Source organism: Tenebrio molitor, chromosome 4 (assembly GCF_963966145.1).
Source record: "Tenebrio molitor chromosome 4, icTenMoli1.1, whole genome shotgun sequence".
Lineage (NCBI taxonomy): Eukaryota > Metazoa > Arthropoda > Insecta > Coleoptera > Tenebrionidae > Tenebrio > Tenebrio molitor.
In genome coordinates, this window is record NC_091049.1 from 26,422,767 (window position 1) to 26,448,362 (window position 25,596).

Genomic DNA, 25,596 nt, shown 5'->3' on the forward strand with positions numbered 1-25,596 from the left:
TTTTTTTGCTAGCGATTTTTTTTAACATGCATTTCGAAGACACCTGTATATTTATTACTAACCAAAAACTAGTAAAAACATTCTCAGTCATATGAAAGTAAAATTAAAAGCGCAAAGAACGTATCTAGTGGGTTTCGGACATAAAGCAAGCACTTCCAAAGAGCGAAAATAAACCTTCCACTAGGTTTGTTTCTTTGGTGTTGTTTATGCGTCGCACCTGACACCGGCCATATCTTTTCGTCGATCACATCGTATACTTTCCAAACAAAACAAACGGAAAAAGTGTGCTCCCGAGGCGGTTTATTTTGGGATCGCGACAAAAAGAACACACCGGTTTAATCTGAAAAGAGTGTCGCACGTCCGTCAACCGTAACGAAATAACGCAACGTTACCGCATCCGTTCATCAGGTCAGGGGGTCACCGCGAATGTGGACAGGCAAACCCTGGAACCGGGTGATAAACAAAACAAACTGATCTTACGGACACCTTCACTGGTGAATTTCTTTCTTCAGATTTCGCGGTGCGTTTGGATGTTTTCACCGACAAGTTTTCGGCGAGGCTGCATTTGGAGATTTTCACAAGCAAGTTCCCACCGACGGGTCTTACGATGCGTCTGGACATTTTCACTGGCGTGTTTGCGTCGTCGAAATTAACAAGAGACTGGCGAAAAATTTATTTTTTCGAAAATTCTGTTCCCGGTTGGATGACACTTGGCAACGATCGGATTTGATCGTTTGTTCTTGGGACAATCACCCGGATTTGTTTGGTGATTAATGGGAGAGGAAGGCAAACCCGGCCAAGAAGTTTTTTATTTGAGTTTTGTCAGGAGCCTCTCCCCTGTGTCGACTTGTGGAACGGTGGACTCGCTTTGGTCGACCTCCCCTGCGCGACAAGTTCTTGTAATCGGGAACGTTAGTTAATGTGCGCAGATTACAATGGCCTTGTCGGTAAAGTGCGCTATTGGCATTCAGCCATGACGGACCAGATGTAATGTAAGATTTTTGTAATTCTTCGATCTGGCGAGCTTGATCGGAACTAAATGTGGCACCAACTCACAGTTAGAAGCCGTGAAGGTTGTCTATGAGAATTAGTTGAAAAAAAAAATTGATTTAATCGTGGATGACTAAAAAACACAAACTTGGAAGTGAAGAGTCAATTATTATGTGTTGAAAAATGTTTCTCGAAGTTTTGGGCCAAAACGTAAATCGTTGAGAATCATCAATCTATAAACAAACGAAAGTGGATTTGTCATTTCATTAAAATTATTCACAATGTTATACGTACATCTTTAGATCCACATTAAAAAAAATATATCTTTGTAATAAACAATTAAATACAAAATATAAACAGATTGTAATATAATACCACATGAAAAAAAAAAAAATTCAAAGGAAAGTAAAAATTGTAAAAAACTGGTTGTGTAACGTCTTATAACTACATAAATCTGGCTTGAATTTTGGAAAAAATTAAGACAAAAAATATTTTTAAAAAGTTTGCCAAAAAAAAAAGAAAAAGAAAATAAATTATGAAAAAAAGTAAAAGCACCGTAAGTGGATTACAGCAATTTATTACTTATTAAAACGGCAAAACAACTGTTTTATTTCTTATTTTATTTTTCAATTAGTAACAGAGCTGTGCAGTTTAACTTGTTTAGGGACGTATTCTGTAATTTTTAAAGGGACGTAAAAATTTTAGCGTCTTTTAGGCCCAGTTGGAAACAATTTTATTGGGCCAGTTAGTTAACTCTCCCATAAATGCAAAAATCATGCAATGTGATTGGTGACTTTTGAGCGTTTCTATAGCAACACTTGATTTAACCGGCCGTTAAGTTATCGGGCTGTTCCAGAAACCGGGCATTAATCAGTTAAAGCGCCTAACTTGGTTATTTGGCTGATAGTTAAACCAAATAAAGGCCAAAAAAATTAACCTATTAGCCGGTTAAACTTAGCGCTGCATGGTTTAACTAATTGAATAGGTCAAATGGTTTAACCTGGTTAGTTAGCTGATGGTTAAGCCCATCATGTAACAATAGTTAAATTGGGTAATTAGTTATTGGTTATTTTAGTTCTGCATTAATTTAACCGACCAAGGGCCAGTTTATAGAAAAAGGATTAAATATTTAATTTGAATTAAATTTTAACGCGATTAACCCATGAATCCGAAACTTCGATTGGTTCAATCTGATCACGTGTTCAGTTAATCTCGCATTTGATTACGATTAACTTAATTTCGCTTCTGTAAACTGGCCCCAAATATTTTAACCAGTTTCTTTGACCGGTTTGACTCCTTTAGCCATGTTTATTCTTTAGCTAATTAACCAAGTTAATTACTTTAACTGGTTAAACCGTACAGCTCTACTAAAACTAATGTTGGAACTTTAAACGTTCCCAAACAAAATTGTTCTTTTTTGTTTGCAATTAGTTCAGCTGTTAATTTGACAAAAAAAAGCATTAAGCTAAATTGACAGATTTATTAAAATAAAAATACAAGAGCATTAGATTTGGAACGTGTCCATGTTTTTTCTGCAGTGGCGGCTCGTAGTAGCGGGTGGTTTTTTTAAATTTCACCTCGTAGTAGACGTTGAAGAGTCGATTGTGAACGTACTATGCAGGTTACGGATCAGCTGTATAAATCTTACGTTTTACGCGAGTGGTACGTTCACAATCGACTTTTCAACGCCTACTACGAGGTAAAATTTAAAAAAACACCCGATATCATTCATATTTGGAAGAATTATTATAATTAGTTTGCTCGTACTCGTATTACAATCTGGGGTAGGTCACGTGCTCCTGTGCCCCGGGCACCAGCCGCCACTGGTATATACTCGTATTTTGGGTGCGTTTACTTTCCTTAAATTTTGATAAAAAGAGTAAAAAGGCAATTCTTCGTTAAAATGTTAAAGGACCTTATGTGTCACAGGTCCAGTTATCCCGTTAATTTTTTTATTAAAAATATGCCCAGTTGAGAATTGCTAATACATGTTTCTGGAGCAATGATTATAAACGGAAATTACATTAAGTTCTCTTCTTCACTGTTTCTTTCGAATTTAACAAACATAATAAAGTAAATTAATAAAAAAAAATAATTCAAGCTCATTAATTATTATAATTTTTAATTTTTTTTGACAGTACAAAACATTAATAATTTATTTAAATAGTACATTGAACTATTACGGTTTGCCCGGAAATAACGTCTTCGAAATTTGAGGTTAAATATTTACATGTAGTGAGTTTATTATTTTTTGCGGCAAACAAATTCAACAAATACAAATCTAATTGTAACATCTTCACTTACTTGAGATTCACACTTCTATTTCAAAATAAATAATATAGTTATTTTCATATGGGTAGCGCTGTCAGATTCTTTTCAGGTATGAGGCCGAAATTTGAAGCACGAGGCATTAGCCGAGTGATGCAAAACAGGCCGAATATCTGAAAAGTGACAGCGCACGAAAATTGAATAACGTTTTCGTGTTCGTTTGTTGGGCAAAGTCTTAAAAAACATTAATTAATTTTAGATGTTGAAGTTATATTATAGTTGAAGTTTGTTGGATATCTCACTCCGTAATTTTCACTGACTGTTTCAATTGTACTAAAAAAAGAAATTTAATCGAAAACAAAAGAAGACTGTTTACATTTTGTCGTCGATATCGTACATTAAGAATGTAAGTGTAGTGTTTCTATTAATAACCAAAAATGATGTAATCGACTGTTTCAATTTTCAAAAATTTTAAATCTCAAAAAAAAAATTGTCAACACTTGACTAGATTATTATTTTACGAATCTTTAAGAACAGCTTATTCTTGAAGTATTAGATTGTCTTTCCTGTTTGTGTTAAAATGGCAGTTATTATAAAAAAAATATTATTTTCGTAAAGATAAAATTTGTTCCTATAATGACATAGCAGCATAAAATTGTTATTATAAATCACTCTCTCGCAATTTATCATTCCTAAATTGTATTTCCTCGGTTAGTCAACCGTTTAATTTGTCAATAAAAACGACCTTCTGTGGAAAAATTCTTTGTTTGTTGACGTCGGAAAGTATCGAGTGATCCGTGATCTGTAATCCCTGGTGCGTTCACAATCGACTCTTCAGCGCCAATTTTAACGATAAATTTAAATGAAAAAATCCGGCATACCTAACTGACTCAAAACCAATTAGACTGATTGCCTAACACCCTTTGTACAACAGGGTACAGTTGGTTGGAAAAAAAAAACGGGAAACGAAAATTTTCCTAATACAAATTTGATTTTGTTCATTTCTCAATTAATTTATCTTCTTGACAATACCTATTAAATAATTTTAAAAACTGTCATTGAATTTTGACGTTAATTCTAACCTATCTCGTAAGAAGGTTTCACATTATGAAAAAATTGTAAAAATGTGTCAATTTTATTCTGACAGTTCCGGTTTTTTTTGCAAACAACTGTACATGTTCCAAAAGAAATTCAAATTTTCAGTTAAATAAAAAAAATATATACATATTCCAAAAATGACCAATTTAACAAAACACGACCGCGATTGATTCGTATGATGAATTGTTAATTTTAGAAATAAAATCGTTCCCCCCCAAAAAAAAAATCCAAAAATTTTTAGACCCGGCACACTTCTCACTGATAATACCTCGTCTGCTTCTGCCTCTGTGCAATCCCCATTGGAGAAATTCGAAAAATCCCTCGCCACCGACGACCGACTACAACTGCTCGACCTGCTGAACAGCTGGAACCCCTTGATCAAGATATTGGTTGCGCTCCTCGACCTCCCCGCCCTCTGCTCCCTCAACCTCCTCATATCGTACTCGTCGTCCCTGTGTCCGAACCTCTTCCACTCATCCATCACGTGGTCCGTCTTCCTCAAAAAGTCGGCAATCTTGTTGGTGAGCACGTTGGAGGCCGTCTTCGTGTCCATGTGCGCCGGCACCGGCTTCACGTTCTGCCGCATCCTCCCCTTGCACCCCAGCACGAACGTCAAGTTCGCGTCGAACACCACCGGCGAGTCCTCCTTCCCATTCACCTCGCCCGCCCCCACGCTCGCCCCCACCTGGGGGAACACCCTGCGGGGCAGGCTCGCCCTGCCGCTCGCGCTCGAACACGGCGACGGTGAACGCGACACCACCGATAGGTTCTTGAGGGGGCGCGCCTGGAACATGAGCGACGGCTCGCCGAGGCCGCGTCGCACGGGGGTGTACCTGCGGTGGGGCGCCGGGGGCGGCAGCCCCGCCAGGCTCGACGACGAGCTCAGCGGGAAGGAGGCGTCGCTGCCGCAGCTGGACGAGCGGAAGAACGAGGACGTGGAGAAGTTCGAGGGTGACAGCGGCATCTTGCGTTTGCTTTTTTTTTATTTTTTTTTAAATTTTTTTTTGGAAAACTTGTAGAACGTGGACGCGGCGAGGAGCGGAACGCTACTGGCGAATTGTCGTGTGCGTGATTTTAAAATAACGACGGACGGCTGGCGTCCGAAGCTGTGAGGTGGTTAAAATTAGAGCGATTCATTCTCCTCGATGCGAGTTGTAAAATTTTTAAAAGTGCACGTGTTGACGTGAAGAAACGAGGTGGTTTCCGTGTTTTGCGCAACCGGAATACCGCAGGGGTGGACCAGATCACGTGATCAAAGAACGCTTACAAGTGTTCCGTAATTACGCTCGCCGGCTCCAGCTTCAACTGTCTATTAAAAAACATTCTCAGAATGGGAACAAATTATTGTGGTTTCTTTAAATATCCCCAAACCTGATGAACACACGATTTTCAAATTTCTGTAGAGAATTATACAGTGCATTTTTTTTAACTGTTGCCATAGGGAATTGCATGGTAAAACTTTCACCCCCTGTTAACTTTTGTTCTGATGAAAATATTCAAACCATTTTTGGAACAAAGTTGGAAGATTTTTTAAACTATCGGATAGTTTACAATTCAATATCCCAAACTGTTGAAAAAGTTGTGAAAAAAAGTTTTAAAGCGCGCCGGAATAATACTACGTCGAGCGGCCGCCAGAATAGCGTCCCTGTCGGCTCAACTCAACCAGCACCTGACCAAATTCCATTACAGTGCGACACTTATGTATCAGAAATACCACTGTCAAACAGGCACAAATTGACATAAAATGACAAATTAAATTTCCAATTCACATTAGGTCAAATTTCATTTCCCGTTTTTTTTTTGAAGCCAACTGTACTATTATTCGGGCGTGGTACAAATATTTTTTTCACAACTTTTTCGACAGTTTAGGATGTTGAATTGTAATCTATCCGATAGTTTAAAAAATCTTCCAACTTTGTTCCAAAAATGGTTTGAATATTTTCATCAGAACAAAAGTTAACAGGGGGTATAAGTTTTACCATGCAATTCCCTATGGCAACAGTTAAAAAAAATGCACTGTATGTATCTCATCTGAATATGATTATTGTCTTTAACTTGAAAAATCAGAAAACAGGATGGACAAGTATAACTCAAAAAAAAAACCTGGCGTCACGTCGCTTCATTATTAATTACCAAATCAACCAATAAAAATACAGGGTCATAATAAATGGCATCGTAGTAGGCGTTGGTGGCTTTGTTGATGTGCCGCAAGCTTCATAACATGAGTGAGACTAGTATCGCCGATAGGTAGCGCTGCTGGCGGTAGTGGAAATCTGTCTAATAGTTTGTATTGTATCTATAACGCTGCGAGTCTGGCGACTGATCCACAATTTGTTTTCAACGCCAACTACGATGGTACAATCATTTATACTGACCCTGTATAATTTAGGAACTAGATGTCAAGGATTTGGTTTATTTTTGGTTGATTTGTGGTTTACTGAAACACAACTGACACATTTGTCCGATTCAAAAAAAAATTCAAAACAACGAAACAACACGATTTATCGACCACGTCACTCGTTCTGAGATTTAAAAAATACCAAAAAAAATGAGTTTTCGAAAACTCGTATCCGTAATTTACTTGTACCTTGTTTACTTGTTATTAATAGTTATTTGTATAACAAGGCCGCGAAATCATTCTTTAACGTACCGAGAGAAAAATTGTCGCCGAGGCCGCTTGCGGCCCAGGCAGACAATCTCGAGGATTGTGACAGATATAAGTCTTATTAATATTATGAAGAATAAACTTACTTGGGTTATTTTTTCAAAATAATAGTAATAAGTTATATTAATAATTTTTTGAGGGAAATTAATTGCCTAATTTATTAAAAAATAATAGCTCGGATTTGCATTTACTTATTACCCAAACATTTCAGACCTTTCTGTTCAAAACTTACGGAAACTAGGTTCATTATAAACTCATCAAGAATCTGACATTTAAAAAATTATACTTTTGAAGAAATTCAAGATATAAAAAAGAAATAGATCTCACGTTGGTCGCATAAATATTTTATTAACCACAACAAAGAATGTTTGAATAATGTCAGTGTATTTCGTAAAAATCGTTAAAAAAATATGAAAATTTAAAATATTTTCATATTTATAGACACGCATAAATAACACAGCGATTAGGGATCGACTGAAATAACACACCATTAAATATTAACCGCTCAAAAGCAACATCCAATGCAATTTTATTTTCATTCGTTCGGCGATCTAAACACATTTTGAAAATTAATTAAAACTAATTGGATAGAATTCAGTAAAGATTGTGATGTGTATCTGTTGCATAAAAACATATCAATGTCCGTGAGAGACAAATATTTTTAAAATCACTTGGAAGTGTTGATTTATTGGTAATGCCAGAAATGTTAAAAATTCACTAATTTTTTTTCGTTTCCATCAAAATATCTGCTGCACCACACTGACACGATTGGATTCAGATCGGGTATTCTGATGGCAGCGCTAACCCTCAGCATGAAGTAAACGTAAATCTGCCGCCGGATGGCTATCAGTTCTGAATTGTGGGTGGACAAAAGCCAAGCCACCACATGAATTTGTCCGGCTCGCGACAGTATTTTTGTTAACTCTTTAATTTGTATTTGCACAAGTTATTTACAAAAAAAAAACAGAAAAAACACATACAATGCACATTCCTACCGTTGAAATGCAAGATCGTTGACTCGTAAAAGGTGTTAAGAGTGTAGGTGTGAAGAGAAGATATTATTGTTTTGAAGAATAAAAAGGAAAGTGAACGATCTCTTGATCAAAACAGAAAACTTGGTTGAATGACTTTTGCTTATTTGATTGAGTAAGTCGCGAGATGTAACGCAGAGGGTACAAATCGTTTTGTTGCAAAAATTAAAATGGGGGCGCGGCATCGAGGCCAAATTTATTTATCATTACGAACACTTCTATGAAAGTAATTATAATTCTTTTGACAACGCTACTTACGTTATTGTTTCTTTTGCATTATGACATAACGGTTTACAGACAATAAGGAAATTAAATAAGTATCCAAGTTACAACGCAACGAGGTTTTTCTCTGGCGGTCACCCATCCAAACAGTAACCGGACACGACTTTGCGTGACTTCACTGATCGAATTATTTAGCATTTTAGAAATTGTAGCCAAAAAAATTCAATCTATAAGATTTAAATGTAAAGAGAACATGGCCAAATATCCAACTAGAATAACAGAAGTACAAAAATGTTGTCATTTCCTCATCTGGAGACCATCTCGTTCCACCTCTGTTTCGCATTAATTTTTTAACAGTGAACTTGCTAAGGTCACACATGAAACCCTCTTAATCTTTGGCGACACAAAATGTTGCTTACCACAATTCGAAAAACAAAAAGATTTTTCATTTCGTCATCTAATTGCTTAATTTAAATTTAATTACCAACTTAATGCTACTAAGTAATTGCATTTACAACAGACCAGCAAAGTCTCAATGGAACAAGCTTGTAACGGAACAGGTTTCTTTCAGAAAAATCTCCACAGGAAATTCGTTGCACGCAACAATTTTTCATGACGTCCAGATAAAGATCACGCCAAGAAAAACAATGCGTCAATCTGAAAGCCTGGTAAAAAAAATCATGTTGTGAGAATTTACAACAAACGTAATTTCTTCGGCTGTGTTTTATGAAAAATTTAGACAAAACGTCCAAATGAAACATCTCCAAACTTTAAAGAGGTAAAGGTCATCGGCTCTTTTAAATTCGAATGTAAATAATTTGCACGTTTCAATTTTTATTAACTAATTAAATCAACGCCACTAACATCGTCACGTCTAAACCGTGTTCCACAAAGAAAAGGTGCTTATAAATAGAAGACGATGCTTGTCCTAATCTCATTTCATTGTTCCTCACCGGTTTCTTAACCTACAACAGAGTTCTTCTCATCGAAACCACGATTCATCGAGAATTTCTAGTCGCCCAGTAAGGGTCCAAAAAGACCCAAACCCTTGAGTAGTCGGTAAAGGGTCCAAAATGATCCACGACTCAAGAACCGAATTTTCCCCGGACCCGTTACTGAAACGCCACCAGACCGAAAAACCCCAATTAAACCTGGCACTGTTGCCAAACGCGCGCCACAAAATTCGGATGAAATTACCAAACAAGTGTTGGTGAATTAGTTGTTTTTTTCCAAATCCAAGGCCCTCTCGAATTTTCTTTTGGCAAAGTGTCCCGTGCGCATCGATCATCGACATTCCATCGCACACCGATTGGAACAATGGGGACGCACGTACACGATTCCGCTTCCGCCCTCTATACACCGGGGCCCCAAAAAACCGATCCCTCTCTCTCTCTCGAATTATACCCGACGCTGGCCCTCTGCCAGAGCGCTTGGATTTTTTTGTGTTGTAGATTTTTTAATCGGGCGCCAACGACGCTGAATGATCGTCTTGCAACTGCAACCGAAACGTTTTTGGGCGAGAGCCCTGAAAAACTTGGCGCCATTGCCAAATCAAACGTCAAGGTCGTTGAACCGGAGACTTTTCGTCTCTTCGCGGTGCTCACCTTGGCTTCCAGCTTGTCGTTCTCGTGCTTCAGACTGGTCCTCTCCGTTTCCAGCTTGTCCAGCTTGGTCTTGAGGGCCTCGAGTTCGTCCTGGAACACACAACGACCATCGATCAACACACATTTTTTTTTTGGCGAAGGATTTTTAATTGGACAGGTCAGGGCTGGCGTGACCCTGACCCTCCCCAGTTACATCCCATTATCGTGTAGGAAATGTAGAAAGCGTGTCATTGTGCTCGTGGGTTATTAAATCTGGCGGAAACGATTCCGTTTTGTGGAGCGTTGCAGGTTCACCGTCAAAAACTGCACTTCCACTTCAGTCTTCAGATTACGAAAGACTTTCTACCTTTTCGATCGAAAGCGGCATGATTGAGACCCGATCGATGCAACAGATGGACCAACAACGACACTCACTTTTGACATTTGAGCGATTGATAACTGACAGATTGAATTGCACCGAATTCACGTTTTGGAAACGCTGCCGTAACTGTCAAAAGTGATTACAGCTCTATTGTGACTACAATGACTTGTACATTTGTATCGATAAAATTTCACGCAGCAATTAAATATTTACGCGAAATTTAAACCTGTAATTTTTTGACATGTTTAATTGATTTGCTGTCAAATTACATTCTAAAACGCTCCAACATAAAATAACGGGTGACTATTAAAATTTTCACTTGGAGTTGGCTTTGAACGAGTTGTTATTTTTTCTGTTACTTTAGACACACGCAAGAACGAACGACAAATGTCAGTCAGTACAATTGAAACATAACCAAATTAAGAGAAAAAACATTTATTGAAATGTCAAACTTGTCAGTGTCTAAGGTGCAACGGAAAACAAAGAATGATCCATAGCCAACCCTAAGTGAAAATTTTAATAGTCACCCGTTACGTTGTGTACTCTTTCAATTATCCCAATATACCGGGTGATCATGAACAAACCGCAACGACTTCATTAGAAGCTTCATTATCATCACTTAACGCCATAAAAGTTTTGTTGACTTTGATATTTCCTCAAAACGCATTTTCACTTTTGACAACATTTACGATGCATTAAAAACTCCTTTTCCACTTTACATTCTGAAAGATGTTACCGAAAGTATGACTTGTTAATTGCAATAATTTTCTGTCACTTTATCTGAAAGTAAAAGCGAAATGATTAGCGGAAAATGTAATAACCGAACGCTAAATTTCTCTCTTATCTTGTACCACGTGTATAGTCCTAACGTTATAGATGTGGATTGGGGACTTGTCGTTAAGTTGGCACTACCAGCAAAAGTAACTAGGCGCGCTTATAAGTTTATGACAGATTTTTCATTAACGTAGGTAGTTCAATCATAAGCGACCTTGAGTTTGACAATCCGCATCTAAAACGTTTTTACAATGGACGGTATTTTAATATGTTCTAAATGTGTACTTTTCGAGTTACGGTTAGGTAATAAAAAATTCTTATTCATGTGAGTGCGTCCACAACCGAAAATATGGTCAACCTCCATTACTACAATGGTCTTAGCCGATGAGTAATCCATGGTAGTTGTGTGGAAACAGTAGAGAACAAATATGGTACACGGTAAATGTGCTATGACAGAATAATATGTAATGCGAATTTGAATATGTCATAGACTTGTAATAAAGTGTAAAGGGACGGTCACGTGATCTGCGCGCAAAACCAGTTTGTGTGGTCGAGTCCATTCGCCGGAAAATAGGGGAGATTTGTCAGATAGTTGTTTACATGTTCATATAGTGCAACTTTATTTATGATTTTGCTTTATACGCTTACCAAATTCACCCAAGATTTCAAATCTGCCTTCTCGACACAACTGAAGATAACTTTACAGTGTTTTCGTAAGTACAAAAAAATAATAGGAAAATTAATTTTATAACCTCACTTTCAATAACAATTGACTTGTAAATGAAATGAAATGAAAACTTAACTAACACCACTAGAATTTTGTAGATTTTTTTAAGCAGTTGATTGGAATGGCTTCGCATCAAACTTTTGGCCAGCATGGGAAAACTTTACATAGTCGAGCTTGCGAAATTTTCGCCAACGTTATCGCATTTATAAAACACGAATCAGAGTGAGTTCTGTGTTAGAAAAAATCAGGAGTTATATAATTTAATAAAAAGTTGATTTTACGTTTAATACTTTTATTCACAATTCTGCATGCATAAATTAGGTATTATATTAGAATTATAAAATAATAATGCTAGACTTCGCCCTCAAATCTGACAAAAATCCCCTATTCATTATTATTGATTATATCACAAACTGCTCAAACGTTTTATTCTACGGTGAAAATTTCCCATTACATGATGCGCCACTGTCGTGGTTCCCAGCGATTCTCATTTTCCCTACGCCACTGACGTGTTAAAGGCCGCGCAAGCTAAGCTCCGCCCCAGGTCCTTTACAGATTAATACGATTCTAACACTTGTTACAGAAATCTAACGAGCGTTCAAAAAATACTTGGTCAAGAAATCTCTTTGACAGACGCCTGTCACCTTTTCAGTTAGTACGCTCTGAGGTAACCTCACTTTCATCGTAAATTCAGTCAATACTTTGACACAAAAACAACAACAACAACCATTGTGTGGCACCAAGAAAACAAGAAACACTCTCATGAACTGTTTTCTTTTTGCAAAATAAATAATCCACACCGATTCTTGTCCACTGACGTCTACGCCTTAAAGCTCGCGACCCAACAAACGAAAAAACAACAGCAAGTACCACTCCACGTGACCACAATTTTTTGAACGCTCTTTACCTTTACCGGTCTTGTTTTTGCTGTTGGAAAATTTTCCGACGACACACAAGGAGCACAGTTTTTGCCTGTTTTGTCGATCAACGTTCGATAATGTGAAGTGTTCACTTGATTAACTGTCAAACGCATCCACTCACACCTGTTCCCAGTATGTATTAGTCAGTGTAATTCTTCAATTAATCAAATGTCAAAGCGGTCACTCCGTTATATTTCCTCAATTAGTTTTAGGCAATTTTTGCAATTTTAGATTGAAACAGCAATCGATTTTAATTACGATTTATCAAAGCTACGTCACCGTTGCACTCTGAAAGGGGACATCAATTACGTCTCTCGTACAGGTGGATCGTAAAAAATATTCACACTCATGTGCTGCCAAGCTGGATTATTTACAGCTTTGCTAATAATTGTTGTGTTAAATTTCAATTTGTCACACCGTCAGCTGCGGTCGCCGTTAGAAGGAAGAAGTAACATAACCTCACTTCTATTATGACAATTGTCAAAATCAGTGCCCCACGACCCCACGAGTTATCTATAATGTCTGTTTCGCTTCATTATTGAGTGATTTATTTAGTTTTGCATGGTATTAATGTGCAACAATTAAAATAATGTCGCTCCGCGACGTGATTTTTGTTGTTGTCGTGTTGGCACCCCTCCCGTGCGACAATTAAACGCATTTCCTATTTCCTAACCTCAAAATAACGATTACGTCCCATTAGTACGATTATCTCTAATTCAATAAACACTTTCGCCCCGCTGGGAGTAAACCAGGCACTTAACCTCATTTCCTGTGGTGTTTTTGGTGTCAAAAATGACAGATGTATCTTGTGACAATTACCGTTTTCATCCTGAGCTCCTCTTCGGTGCGGTGAACGTTGAGGAGCGGCGTCACCCTGACGAGGAGCCGCCACCACGGCCAATCCCGTACCATGAGGAACTTCCTGACGTTCCTCTGGATGCAGCGGACGGCGAGATCTTGGAGTTTGCGTTGGGCGAGGCGGCGACGGGCGAGGTACCCCCTGCAATGGGCCTGCAGGTTGACGACCATGCCGGCGAGACGCTCGTCCCTCTGGGATTCGAGTTGCGACAACACCCCATTACGGAAAAATATCTGCAAGGAAGGGAGGAGGCATTTCAGAAATTTGTTTTTCGACTCTTAACGCTACAACAATCCGTTCCATCAACGTTGCCAAGCGGGTTATTTTGGATTTTTAGCGGGACGTTCCAGGGACGTCGCCTGTAATTCTATACTTTGCGCGATGTCGTAATCGAATTGGCAATTGTTTCGGAACTTTCTTGTTTACAAAGCGCTTGTTTATTTTTGATTTTCGCTTAATGGAGAGTCCAGGGCAAAAAAAATTCAGTTATAGACAAGTTTTGTGTTTACTATGATTTTTTGTGGCACCGCCAACTGTTACAGTCGCGACTGTCATTTGTTATATTAGTCACATTTGAGGTTGGCAACGGCGGCATCGAGTCCAGTGTATTACTGACACTGTTGCCAACAGAAGTACTAAATCTTATAAACGTCACGAAGATTGTTGTAATTCCATTGGTTTTCTTCAAATTCAGATCAAATTGACTTCACTTTAGATTTATTTATTATCAGTAGAAAAAGGGACACAGCATCGAGGCCGGATTCATTTATCATTACGGATATTTTTATGAAGTAACAACAGTTTCCTTGAAAGCTCAATTTTATACATTATTTATTATTTTTATAAAAATAAGGAAAGAACCGTTTTTTGTCACCTTACTTTGTCTCACTTCAATTTAATTTGCAAGTTACTTCCGGAGAAACTTAAAACAGCGAGACCAAAACATCTCCGAACCCAAATCAACTTTGCAAACCTTTACGGGCGCAAAGCCTCTTCTGTGCCCCCTGGCGCGCAAATCCCGCTTCACGTTTACGTTGGCACAACCTGTTCCGATTAATTACCCTAGAAACGTCAAATCGCTTTTAATTGCCTCGAAACAAAAAAGCGGCAACGACCAAAACACGTATCGGGGCCAATCAACAAAACGATTCCCAATTATCCGCAATTAAAAAGACGCAATTGATCGTCGAAATCGGGTCGTCGGACACGAGCGAGATTCGACGCGATCATTACAAAATACCTTCTCGGAGGCGGCGTCGTCGCAGTCCAGCTCGATCTCGTTCGAGATGTTGCCCGAATCGTCCGAATTGTCGTCGGAACTGTAGTTCAATTTTTCGTAGCTCTTGGTCTTGCCGTCTCTGACATCCGCCCTCCCGATCTGGCCCTTCTCGAGGTACGGCAGCACGCCCTCCGACGAGACGAAGTCCTTCGGGTCGAGGTAGTAGTTCTGGCAGGTGGTCGTCTTGAGGCACTCGACGAACTCCTGGGCCACTTTTAGGTCGAGTTTGACGTCGGCGGGGCCCTTGGTGGTCTTCCTGTAGGTGCCTCTCGACTTGTTGGCTTCGAGCTTGTGGACGACTTCTTTGACGGTCTTGTCTTTGGGGGGTTTGCCGGCGACGAAGTCTCTCTTGTGGACCGGGGCCAGGGACAGTTGAGCGTTCTTGCGAGCGCTGCCGCTGCATCGGTCTAAACAGTTCAGACCGGAGGGAGTGCTCGGGAACGTCTTCCTCAACGAGGGAGTCTTGATCGGGATCTTACTGACTTTCTTCGCCTCCTGGACGCTCACGTCGTGGGTGCTCTTCGCCTTGTTCAACAGGTTGATCCTGTGCACCGCCTCCTTCACCTTGGACGAGGCGACCTGCCGGGGCTGCTCCTGCGGGATCTCCGCCAGACTCTTCGTCTTCGCCTGGAGCCTCCTCTCGCCCTTGTCCGGCTGAGGCACCGGCTGCGACAGGCTCTTCTTCAGGATGCATTTCGACTCGATGATGCTGCAAGTCTTCGCCTTCTGCAGCTTGGGTATCCTGGTGGGCGCCTTGTACTCGTCCAGGATCCTGTCGAAGTTGTCGATCACGATCTTCAGCTTGTTCTCGCCGTCCTTCTTCTTGTAGGCGAGGTTCTCGTAGGTGTGGTCGCTCTTCTTCGGCCACTTCTTCGCGCCACTCACAGTTCTGCACTTGGTCGACATCGTCAGTTCATGTTCACGCGCGCACGTTCGCTGTGGCGGTCGCGCCACGACTGATGGTGATGGCCGCCGAAGACCGGTCCGGTCGGAAACAGGTGGCGTCTCGACGGCCCCGACGCGCGATTAGAAAGGTGTGTTAGCGGTACTTTTCGATTTTTACCGATGCAAATCGAGATGAACCTGTTGCGGGGTCAACGGCCACTTTATCGCCCAGAACTGGTCCGATTGATCTCTCGTGGTGGAATCGGGACGCGACCGATCAGGGGGATCGAGACGGTGACCCGCTTACGTCGGGGGAAAAACCGGTCGCGCTCTTTTTTCCAAAAAACACCAATCCGAACGTCTGCACCTCTTCTACTATAATTGATCAATTTCTCTTCACACGAATTTGTCTCGAGTAAATAACTATCGCTGCTTCTTCAGGTCTTGTCCGGCGAGGCCGTTAACCCGCTTCCGTTTATTTTTAAAACTCTTCCAGAACACAATTAGATGCGAGGTGGATGCCACTTTCACGTGAAAAATTCACACATCCGCTCGCAAAAATTTCCATCAAATCCGATTCTTCAAATCGTCGTGTTATATAAAAAACAACAGTCTATTATTAGCGCTATTTACATAACCAAGATGATAATTAACGGCGCCAGTGTTATATTTCTGCTTAATTTATGCACTCGTTTAATTTATCGCCTGGGATTTGCATACTTTCCAAATTTAAATAAATTGGGACCGAAAAATTTATGCGAAGTTATTAATCGGGAGTCGTGTCCAATCCAAAATAACATCTTCATAAAACTAAACCTGATTGAAATGTGTTTCGCAAAAAATATGATAATTTGATTTTCAACCCAGACTAGAGGTTCAACACTTGGAGAGACATTTTTGGAAAATACTTCTCCTGCACAATGCACAAAACTCGATTTGACTGAATCTGTGTCAATCCGTTCGTTTTTTTAACGAGATGAATTGAAGGATGTGGCGTAATGTATCCAATCGTTTTAATTAAAATATCCTATCGCTTTCGATTGACCGGAAATTACTTCAGCTTTTCTTTTTGACGAAACATTCTCTCTTTCATCTTAATTCTCTTTTTTAATGCCCCAATAAAGGGTATCACGTGACAAATTGCTAATTAGTCAATTAGAGGTAATGTCATGCTGGGCGATTTTTCAACTCTCTTTTCAGCAATAAAATAAAATGTTGCAGCGTTTAAATCACCCCAAATTCTGTTTGTTCTGATCAATAAACGCATTAAAAGGATAAGTTGTGATAAGTTTGTAGGCTGTAGTACAGTCACGGCCACGGAATTTCGTCAGTCGTTGTCATTCCTTTGACATTATCTGTAAAACAGGTTTTAGATATTTCTAACCCCACATTGTAATTTTTGACATGGATGTCAATTTGTCAATCAAAATCGATACTGGTGGCATTTTGATTTTTATTGTGCATGACAGAATTTCTGTCACAAAAATTTTGAATGTAAAATAACTGACGAAATTCCGTGGCCATACCTGTACCACAATACCGGGCGATTTTTAATTTTTGTTCGGTTGGCGACACATTGACGATTTCATGTTGATACACTTGACTATCAGATTCAAATATGACAAGTCAAAATAAATCAGATTGTCATTATTTATTTCTAGAATCTTAACCTAGAAAGCGAATCAACTGACAACTCTTTGACAAATGACTAGGCGTGCCAATTATTCGGGAGTGCCAACCCACTAAATTTGTCTCGATCATTAAAAAAGTCACCCGGTATTATGGGCAGTGCTAAAGTTCCCCAAATTACTTAGGATATTTAAATATCAAGAAAAAAGAAAAAATGGTCTATACTTAGTTTAAATTTTGACGTCAGTAATTAAGTACCACATCTAGAATTATTTAGAAGAAAGAAGGAAATGGAACAATGAAAGTTGCATGTTAGGAGTATTAATCAACGCAATGTAACAATTATTCAAATATCAACGTCAAAAAAGAAATCCTGCTGGTTCAGCTTGGTTTCTAAGGTTTTTGTTTTATAGCTAAGTACCAAAGTACCGTAAAGAAAGAAATCTAACGATGAAGTTTCATCTCCGTAGAACCATGAATAAATGCATAAACAAGGTGGGTTTTAGTGGAGTTACAAATTTTTAGACATCAAAAAAATATTGAAGCGGGTTACAACTCTGAGTTTAGGCAATTATATTGCAAGTACTGAGGTTCCAGAGCTCCAAATACTCAGGAGAAAGAAAAAAAAAATTAAAGAAAACCAGTTTTATCTCCTTAGGACTATTTACAATGTCAATATAACATTAATTTAAAAAAAAAAAATTGCTATATGGTTTACTGCTTGGTTTCAAGTACCAAAGTACCACAGCCCAAATTAGACCGGAGAAAGAAATCTAACAATGAAAACTGCAGTTTAGAACCATTATTAAACGCAATATCAACATCAAAAAATAAATTATGCTGGTTCTAGGCTATGCTTTACAAGTACCACAATCCCGGAAAGAAGAAAATCTAATGATAAAAGTTTTTGCTTCCAGAAATATTATACATTATATTATCCACACGAAAGCAAAAAAAAATCACTTCAAATATCAAATAGTCCCACATAGTTTAAAGCTCGGTTTCAAGTACCAATGCTAGAATTATTTAAGAGAAAGAAAGAAATTTACCAATGAAAGTTATATCTTAAGACATAAATGTAGTGTAAAACTTCGAGCATTCAGATGAAAAAAGAAATCACGTTAACTCAGCTTGGTTTCTAGGATATGCTTTAAAGTACCAAAAAGTACCAGAAGGAAGAAAATGTTAACAATCAAAGTTTGATCTACTTAGAAATGTTAATAAATGTACAGTGGCGGCCATTAATTTGGAAACACCAAGATTTTTCTATTGTAAATTGTTTGTCACTTTGACAATCTTATTGACATATCAATTTCGGCAGCGACAGTCTACTGAATGCGCTCAACGATGGCATGGGTGACATGAGTTCATGACATAACGCTTACACTATCAAATATTAGAAATATCCAGTAAACTAGATTAGGCCGGTGTTTCCAAATTAATGGCCGCCAGTGTATCTTGTGATGTAGCTAAAAGCTTGGATTGTGGGCTGTGCTACTGTAAGTACTCTAAAGTACCACAGTTTAAAAAACATGACGTAGTTTATAGTTACGTGTTTAGGTAATTCTATTACAAGTACTACTAAGGCTCCAAATACTCAGGAGAGTTAAGGAAATCTAATGAGAAAAAATCATCTTTAGTACTTTAAATACAGGGTGTTTTTGAAATGCGTGCACAAATTTTAATCACGAGCTACTGGCTTCATGTAGACCTCGGAAAAAAATTTCAAAAATATGTCAAAAAATAAAATGACATTTATTTTTTGAGCTACAAATTTTTTAAATTGCTTTTAGTTTTCTACTTGTGCTACAACCTCGTAGGTAAAATTTCAGCACATTTTTAAAATACACCCTATATATCATGTTTTATAAAATGTACGCCAATGCGAAGTAACCTATAAGAAATATGCTTTAAAACAAGGAAACCGCATTGGTGTACGTTTTATAAAATATGATATACAGGGTGTATTTTTAAAATGAGCCGAAATTTTACCTACGAGGTTGATTGACAACGTAGAACACTAAAAGCAATTAAAAAAATTGTAGGTCAAAAAATAAATGTCATTTTATTTTTTGACAGAATTTTTTAGATATTTTTTCCGAGTTCTACATGAAGCCAGTAGCTCGTGGTTAAAATTTGTGCACGCATTTCAAAAACACCCTGTATAAAAGAAAAACTGTTGGATAGTTCAAGGTTTGGTTTCCGCACTAAAGTACCACAGCTCGAATGATTCAGAAGAAGAAAATTTAACAATGAATGTTGTATCTTAGGACCATTAATAAAGGCTTCAAACATTAACATCAAAAAAAAAAAAGATCACATTGGTTCAGCTTGGTCTCTAGGCTATGCTTTACAAGTACCCAAGTACCGGAAAGAAGGATCCGATGATGAAAGTTCTTCTTAGGACTATCAGTAAAAACGCATAAAAAAGAAAAATTGCGATGTACTTTACATCTACGTTTCTAGGATATGCTATTGTAAGTATCACAGTTACCACAAGCTGGAAATATTAAGAAAAAGGGAAATTTTATAACGAAAGTTTCGTAACATAATACTTTAAATATCAAAAGAAAAAAGAAAAGAGTGTGAACTTTACAGTTTTGTTTTATCGGTTTGGTGTTGCAAGGATTAAAGTACCAAAGCACGAATTATTCAGAAGGAAGAAAATTTAACTTCTAATAGGTATCAAAGTACCACACCTCAAATCGTTCGGAGAAAGAAGGTCTTCCGATGATGAAAGTTTCATCTTCTCTAGATATCAACGAACGAGCTATAACGTTTTAAATGTCAAAAAGGAGAAAAATTGTGACGTAGTTGAAAACTGCGTTTTTGGACTATTTATAACAGGTACCACACCTCAAATTATTATTCATGAGAAAGATAAAAATCGAATGAAAGTTTCTTCTACTTGGAATGAAAAAAGAAACACTGTTTGGTAGCTTAGAAATTGGTTCTTTACGATGTTACAAGAACCAAAGTACCTGACTGATGTTTGAGAAATATCGGGTGTTCATTTAAATTGCCAGTCAAAGTTGGCGTTGAAGAGGCGATTGTGAACGCATCAGCTCAGTTTTTGCGTTGTTTGAGTTTTTATACGAGTGGTGCGTTCAAAATCGACTCTTCCATGACAACTTTGACAGGAAATTTAAATGAACACCCGATATATTCAACATGTAAACTGCCAAAAACCTGTCAAAACATCCTAGTTAACACGAATCACGTTTAACAAAGAGTGACCATAAATAATTGAAGCAAGTTCAGTGAGTTGGCATCCCTGAGCAATTGGTAAGTCTCGTTATCCTCTGTCATTTCGTGATTCGTTTTCTAGGTTAGGAATTACTTTAGCAATCAGCTTCGAAAATAAATCGTTAAAACTTTAAAATTGCAAATATGTCGCCAACCTAACAAAAAAAATCACGAACATTTATGTTATTTATTAATATGCGTAACACTTGGTACTACATACTTTGGTTAATCCAGAATCAAAACTGAAAAGTTAACCTAACTTTTGCGCTGTCATTCTGTCAAAAAACCAGTACATATAAACCACAAGCTTTGCTATTCCGGTTTTCTTCTCAACGTGAGTATATTTTTTATTCTCACGGTTGAAAACATCGCCAGGAAACAAACACTCGAAATTTTATACAACCAATCTACAAAAAAAAAAAGCTGAATCTAGTTGGCGGCATCGCCTACTATTTCGTAGACACATCGTATATAACATCGCCTACTGGGACCACTTTTTGCCAGGTGATATTTACACACGATTTAATGTTGCCAATAAAACGTACCTTCCGACACGTCTAATCTCGTCGATCTCGGAATCTAGGCCGCGGAATAGATCGCTTTTGAACAAGCGCGCTCCAACCAGGAAAAAAATCGATCGAATCTCTTCGCGTTACTAAACCTCCAGCTAAAATTCGTAGAACTTCGAAACCTTCTCGGAATGCGGCGCATCTCGCGCGCTTTCCACATTTCGGCGTAACTCATCGGTTTTTTTTTTCAAACAAAAAAAGAATTTTGACAAGAACCGGCATTTGGAAACCGTCACCGGTTACATCACCCGATAAATCACGATTTCCTCGAGGCGCGACCATCGAGGACGCGGAAATCGCCGCATGACGAATCGGCCAGGAAGAGCCGGGTCATGGGTCAACCGTGCGCTGGTATGCGCACCATTGGGCAAAAGTAGGCCCCACGCCTCACCGGAAACCGTCCCTAACTGTTCAATCTGTCAATCCGTGACAGGCTTGCGATTAAAAGCACCAGGTGACGTAACGCCACCGTCGGAATCGATTCTTCGCGGTGCATGTCTTTGACGGCGACAGAAAAAGAAGAACGACCGCGGCCATGGGTGTGTTCTGGTGGGTGAAAGTGGCCGCGAAAATTGGACCACCCACGCTGGACTTTTTCCAAAATCGCCACAAAAGAAACGAGTTTTTGGTGGGCGAGTTCGTTCACATCTCGACGCCAATTAAGCGGTTTTCTAATTAATTGCCGAAATCCGCGTTCGCCGATTGAGATATTACCATCAATTAGGATTTCATCGGTGCTGATAAACATTCAGTTGTGCAACACTGGAGGAATGTGGAAATCGCCAAAAATCGAATAATCAGGCGTGGGCATCAAAACGATTTGGAATATGTCGCCACCACTACTAGCGCCCTCTGCAGCGACAAATCGCGCGATTTTGACACACCGGCGACTTTTGAGGTCGCCCCGGTAGATTTTTTCAAAGGCCACTTTGTTATTTTACAGTTAAGACCTTTCACTGTGGAGTACACTTGTTGCGATGAGATGTTATTAATTTGAAAACGTGACGTTCGATTTTTTAGATGATTTAATGAGAACCAGTTTCTCCGCAACATTTCAATGTCAAGCTTGATTTATTTTTTTGGGTTCTTTTTTTTTTGAAAAAACGGCACATTTGCATGCGAGGCGTTCCGTCGGGGACGTTCTCAAAACAAAAAAAACTAGGTGGAAATAATAAAAATGTTTGTGATAAGGAAAAAGAAATTGTCGTTGGAACTTTCTTCGCCAGATATAGAGTCGCCAGCGTTTCTATTTCGCTGTTTTCTAGGAAAATCACAAAAGTGTTACACTTTCGTACAACAATGCAGGATTTTTTCGTTTTCGACCATCAGCGATGACGACATCGGTGTCGGAATCGAGTATGAGTACACTTTAGGGAACATTTCTTTGCGGCAAAACCATGTCACGATGTTTGCGTCTTGAGGCCCTGATTTAAACTCCACAGAAAATTTTTGGAGAGATGTTAAAACAACCACTAAGAAAAATGTTCCAAACGCTTCAAGAATTATTTGGAAGCCATCAAGATATTTCACAGTACAGCAATAGTTATTTATGCAACGAGTTTCTGTGTAAATTGGGCTTTTCTAATTGCCCGAGGGACAAGATTAAAACACGAGCGCAGCGAGGGAAACGAGAGAGAGAAACGAGTTGCATACAAAATTTTATTGTTTGAAACGACGTCCCTGAAGCTTCCAAATCTTTTAAAAATAGTTTCGCATTTGCTTTTGACAGTTTTGACAAATTTTTCAAGACCTGTCAGAAATGTAACGTTGATTGTGTTATCTAGGGCAACGATTCGTTATCTGCTCATTTTGCTTTAGGGTAGTTAAGAGACAGTTTACAAAGGAAAAAAATTAGAATTTATGACAGTTGAAAACAATAAAATCATTTTTTAATTTGTGAATTTAAGTACAAGCTGTCTATAAAAGAATGTAGGATCACAGAAGGTTCTGGAAATGTAAGTACCTACAGGCTGTCTATAAAAGAATGTAGGATCGCAGAAGGTTCTGGTCTAAATTCTACAATTACTAATCGCAAAGCTGTCAACACAAAGTCAACTTTACCTCATTTCCGCTTTTGAAGTCCTGCTTTGTTGTTTCTCCCGTTCTTAGTCTGTTTATTCTTTAAAAAAAGCTTTTTCGAAGCTAAATAATTTCCGGTGGTGTTACAAAGGTATTGTCTTTATCTGTTTTTATATTGAAAATCAGCATAATTTTATAACCTCGCAAATATTTTAGAAGTAATTGCTAAAATGGTCTTCACACTTGGACAAAATAAGTTCATTATGTAATGTCTTATTACAGCAACGGTGTTAAAAGAGACGAAGAATGGACATACAGAGTTCAAGCTTGCATAACGTAGATCATAATAACATTATTTGATTTCTGGTAAGAGTCGGCAAACTTTCAACGCCTACTAGGATCCCACATTCATTTATAGACTCTGTATATTTAAGTGTATTAAATAGAATCCTGTTCTTGGTTTTCTCTTGGACAATAAAAGATTATTCTTATTAGTTATTATAAAAGAGGCACGGCATCGAGGCAGGATTAATTTTTCACATTACTATTATTATTATATGAAATTTTCCGTCAAATTTCTGTGAAATAAATATTTACATCATAAAAAAATATGCTTTTTGTTAATAACGCAAATGACCTAAAAAGACTAAAGTGCTCGAATTATCGGAGATTATAAAAAAAGAGGTACCGTACCAAGGGAGGTAGAGATATTTCTATCAAGTAATGATCATTCCTTTGAAAGTACTACTTTTTATCTCATTGTTAATTTTGCTACAAACTCACTTTTTACACATTTTATATTACGACACACCCGGTGACACGGTATTCAGGCCGAATTAATTTATTTCAATAATCGTCAGTTTTGCAATATTTATTACATTCAACAAAATAACGAGAACTTATAATCGATAAGAGAAGAATAATGAACTGCTTTGATATTTTTATTGTGAGATTTGTTCCATTTTGTGAAACAAATGTGATACTTCTGTCGGTCTTGTTCCGAACAGTTGGTACTTCTGTCATGTTTTTCCACTTATCTGTTCACTGTATTAGGCGAAACCAGTCTACGGCTTGTTCGGATAAATAAGTTGGCTTCCTACACTTATCCTTGTAGCAAAATAATAAATTATTTGTACAAATTGTTGTTTCCATAACAGTCAGTCTCGCAAATCACTGAGCGTAAACACTACATATTGTTTCCATTATACAAGTTTCCTTAAAAAAAAATATTTCTTCCATTTCTCCATCAATCTTTCCAAATTGAGCAATTCTAACTGATTCTAATTGGTCTTTGTGCAATATTTAAATTTTTGTGATTTGTTCAAAGTACGGACGAGATTTTGACTGTAATAGAAAAACAAGTTTCCATTTTATTTAACAATTTGTATTCCAACCCGGTTCTTCTATTCTAGACGGTGTACCGTAAGGCGAATGTTCAAAAATTCGGAGAAAGTGGAAGTGTAAAAGCATTCCAAAACTTGGGAGATTTAAAGATAAACTTCTCGACTTTTTGTTCAAAACACTTACAAGTCAGAGAACAAAGAACAACTTCATTTGGTATTGTTAAAATTCCATCCAGAAGTAGAATTTTCTTGGTAAAATATGCAAACCGACAAAGAATATTCCACTGGAATATTTAAACCTTTCTCTAATCAAGAAACTTTTTAGTTTCACAAACCAGGACAACAACGCGATTTGTTTTCATCTGCAATTTTTGCACTTGAATTTTTTTCTTCTTTATTAAATAATTTTCCAATACTGACAACTGTATTTTTTCAATTATTTCTTCAAAATTTGCTTCTCACATGGCACCCTTTGCAACCAGAGCTCCACCTCGAAGAGCGACAATCCTTTTTCCAAGTTCACTCCTTTGTCACTGCTTATTGCAACTCATTGTGGAATTCTTTTGTAAGTAGTCGATTAGCAATATCCTGCTGCTGTTTGGGATCACTCTTTGGCCATCGATTCTGGTTTGTATTCAGCGATCATGCTCGTATAATGTATTGGTACGAGTTTCATCAGCGGTTTCGATGTCACAGTTAAAAAAAAAATCCGTTAACATTCGATTATCTGTGCCTAATGAAGCAATGTCAACATTTTCGGTACCCATCTGGCATCTGCTAAATGACTGCGCTGAATTTTACCGCCGTGAATTTTACTAACCTCTCTCTGCAGTTGTTTCGTGAATTGGGCAAACTTTGCAGTTTTTTTAATATTTTCGCTCACAAGGACAAAACGGTACAGATTCTGAATAACTACTCAACAGTTCCGCCGCAGTTTTATTCCCCTTCACGAGAGATTTTATCATAGATCTGTACTCCAGTTTCTACAGTATACGCCTTGGGCTGAGCACGATGCTCACCTGTTCATGTTTACTTAAAAATTACCATGGTTACTGAGACAAACAAAACTTGATACCAGAACTGCCAACATAATTATGTGTGCGTATA

General features: G+C 38.1%; 1 protein-coding gene across 6 annotated transcripts in view; it reads right to left on the reverse strand.

Annotated features, from left to right (window-relative positions):
• Positions 1 to 25,596, reverse strand: part of Mhcl (Myosin heavy chain-like) — a 99,531-nt gene that overhangs the window by 3,339 nt on the left and 70,596 nt on the right. For 3 of the 6 annotated variants that reach the window (XM_069043817.1, XM_069043818.1, XM_069043819.1), the window contains 2 exons: positions 13,480 to 13,752; positions 9,879 to 9,968 (listed from right to left, as the gene is read on the reverse strand). In XM_069043817.1, the coding sequence (XP_068899918.1) occupies positions 9,879 to 9,968; positions 13,480 to 13,752 (363 nt within the window). Of the gene's footprint in view, positions 1 to 480; positions 637 to 4,624; positions 5,385 to 9,878; positions 9,969 to 13,479; positions 13,753 to 14,759; positions 15,754 to 25,596 lie in introns of those variants that run through there. The other 3 variants (XM_069043821.1, XM_069043822.1, XM_069043823.1) reach the window with 3 other exon arrangements.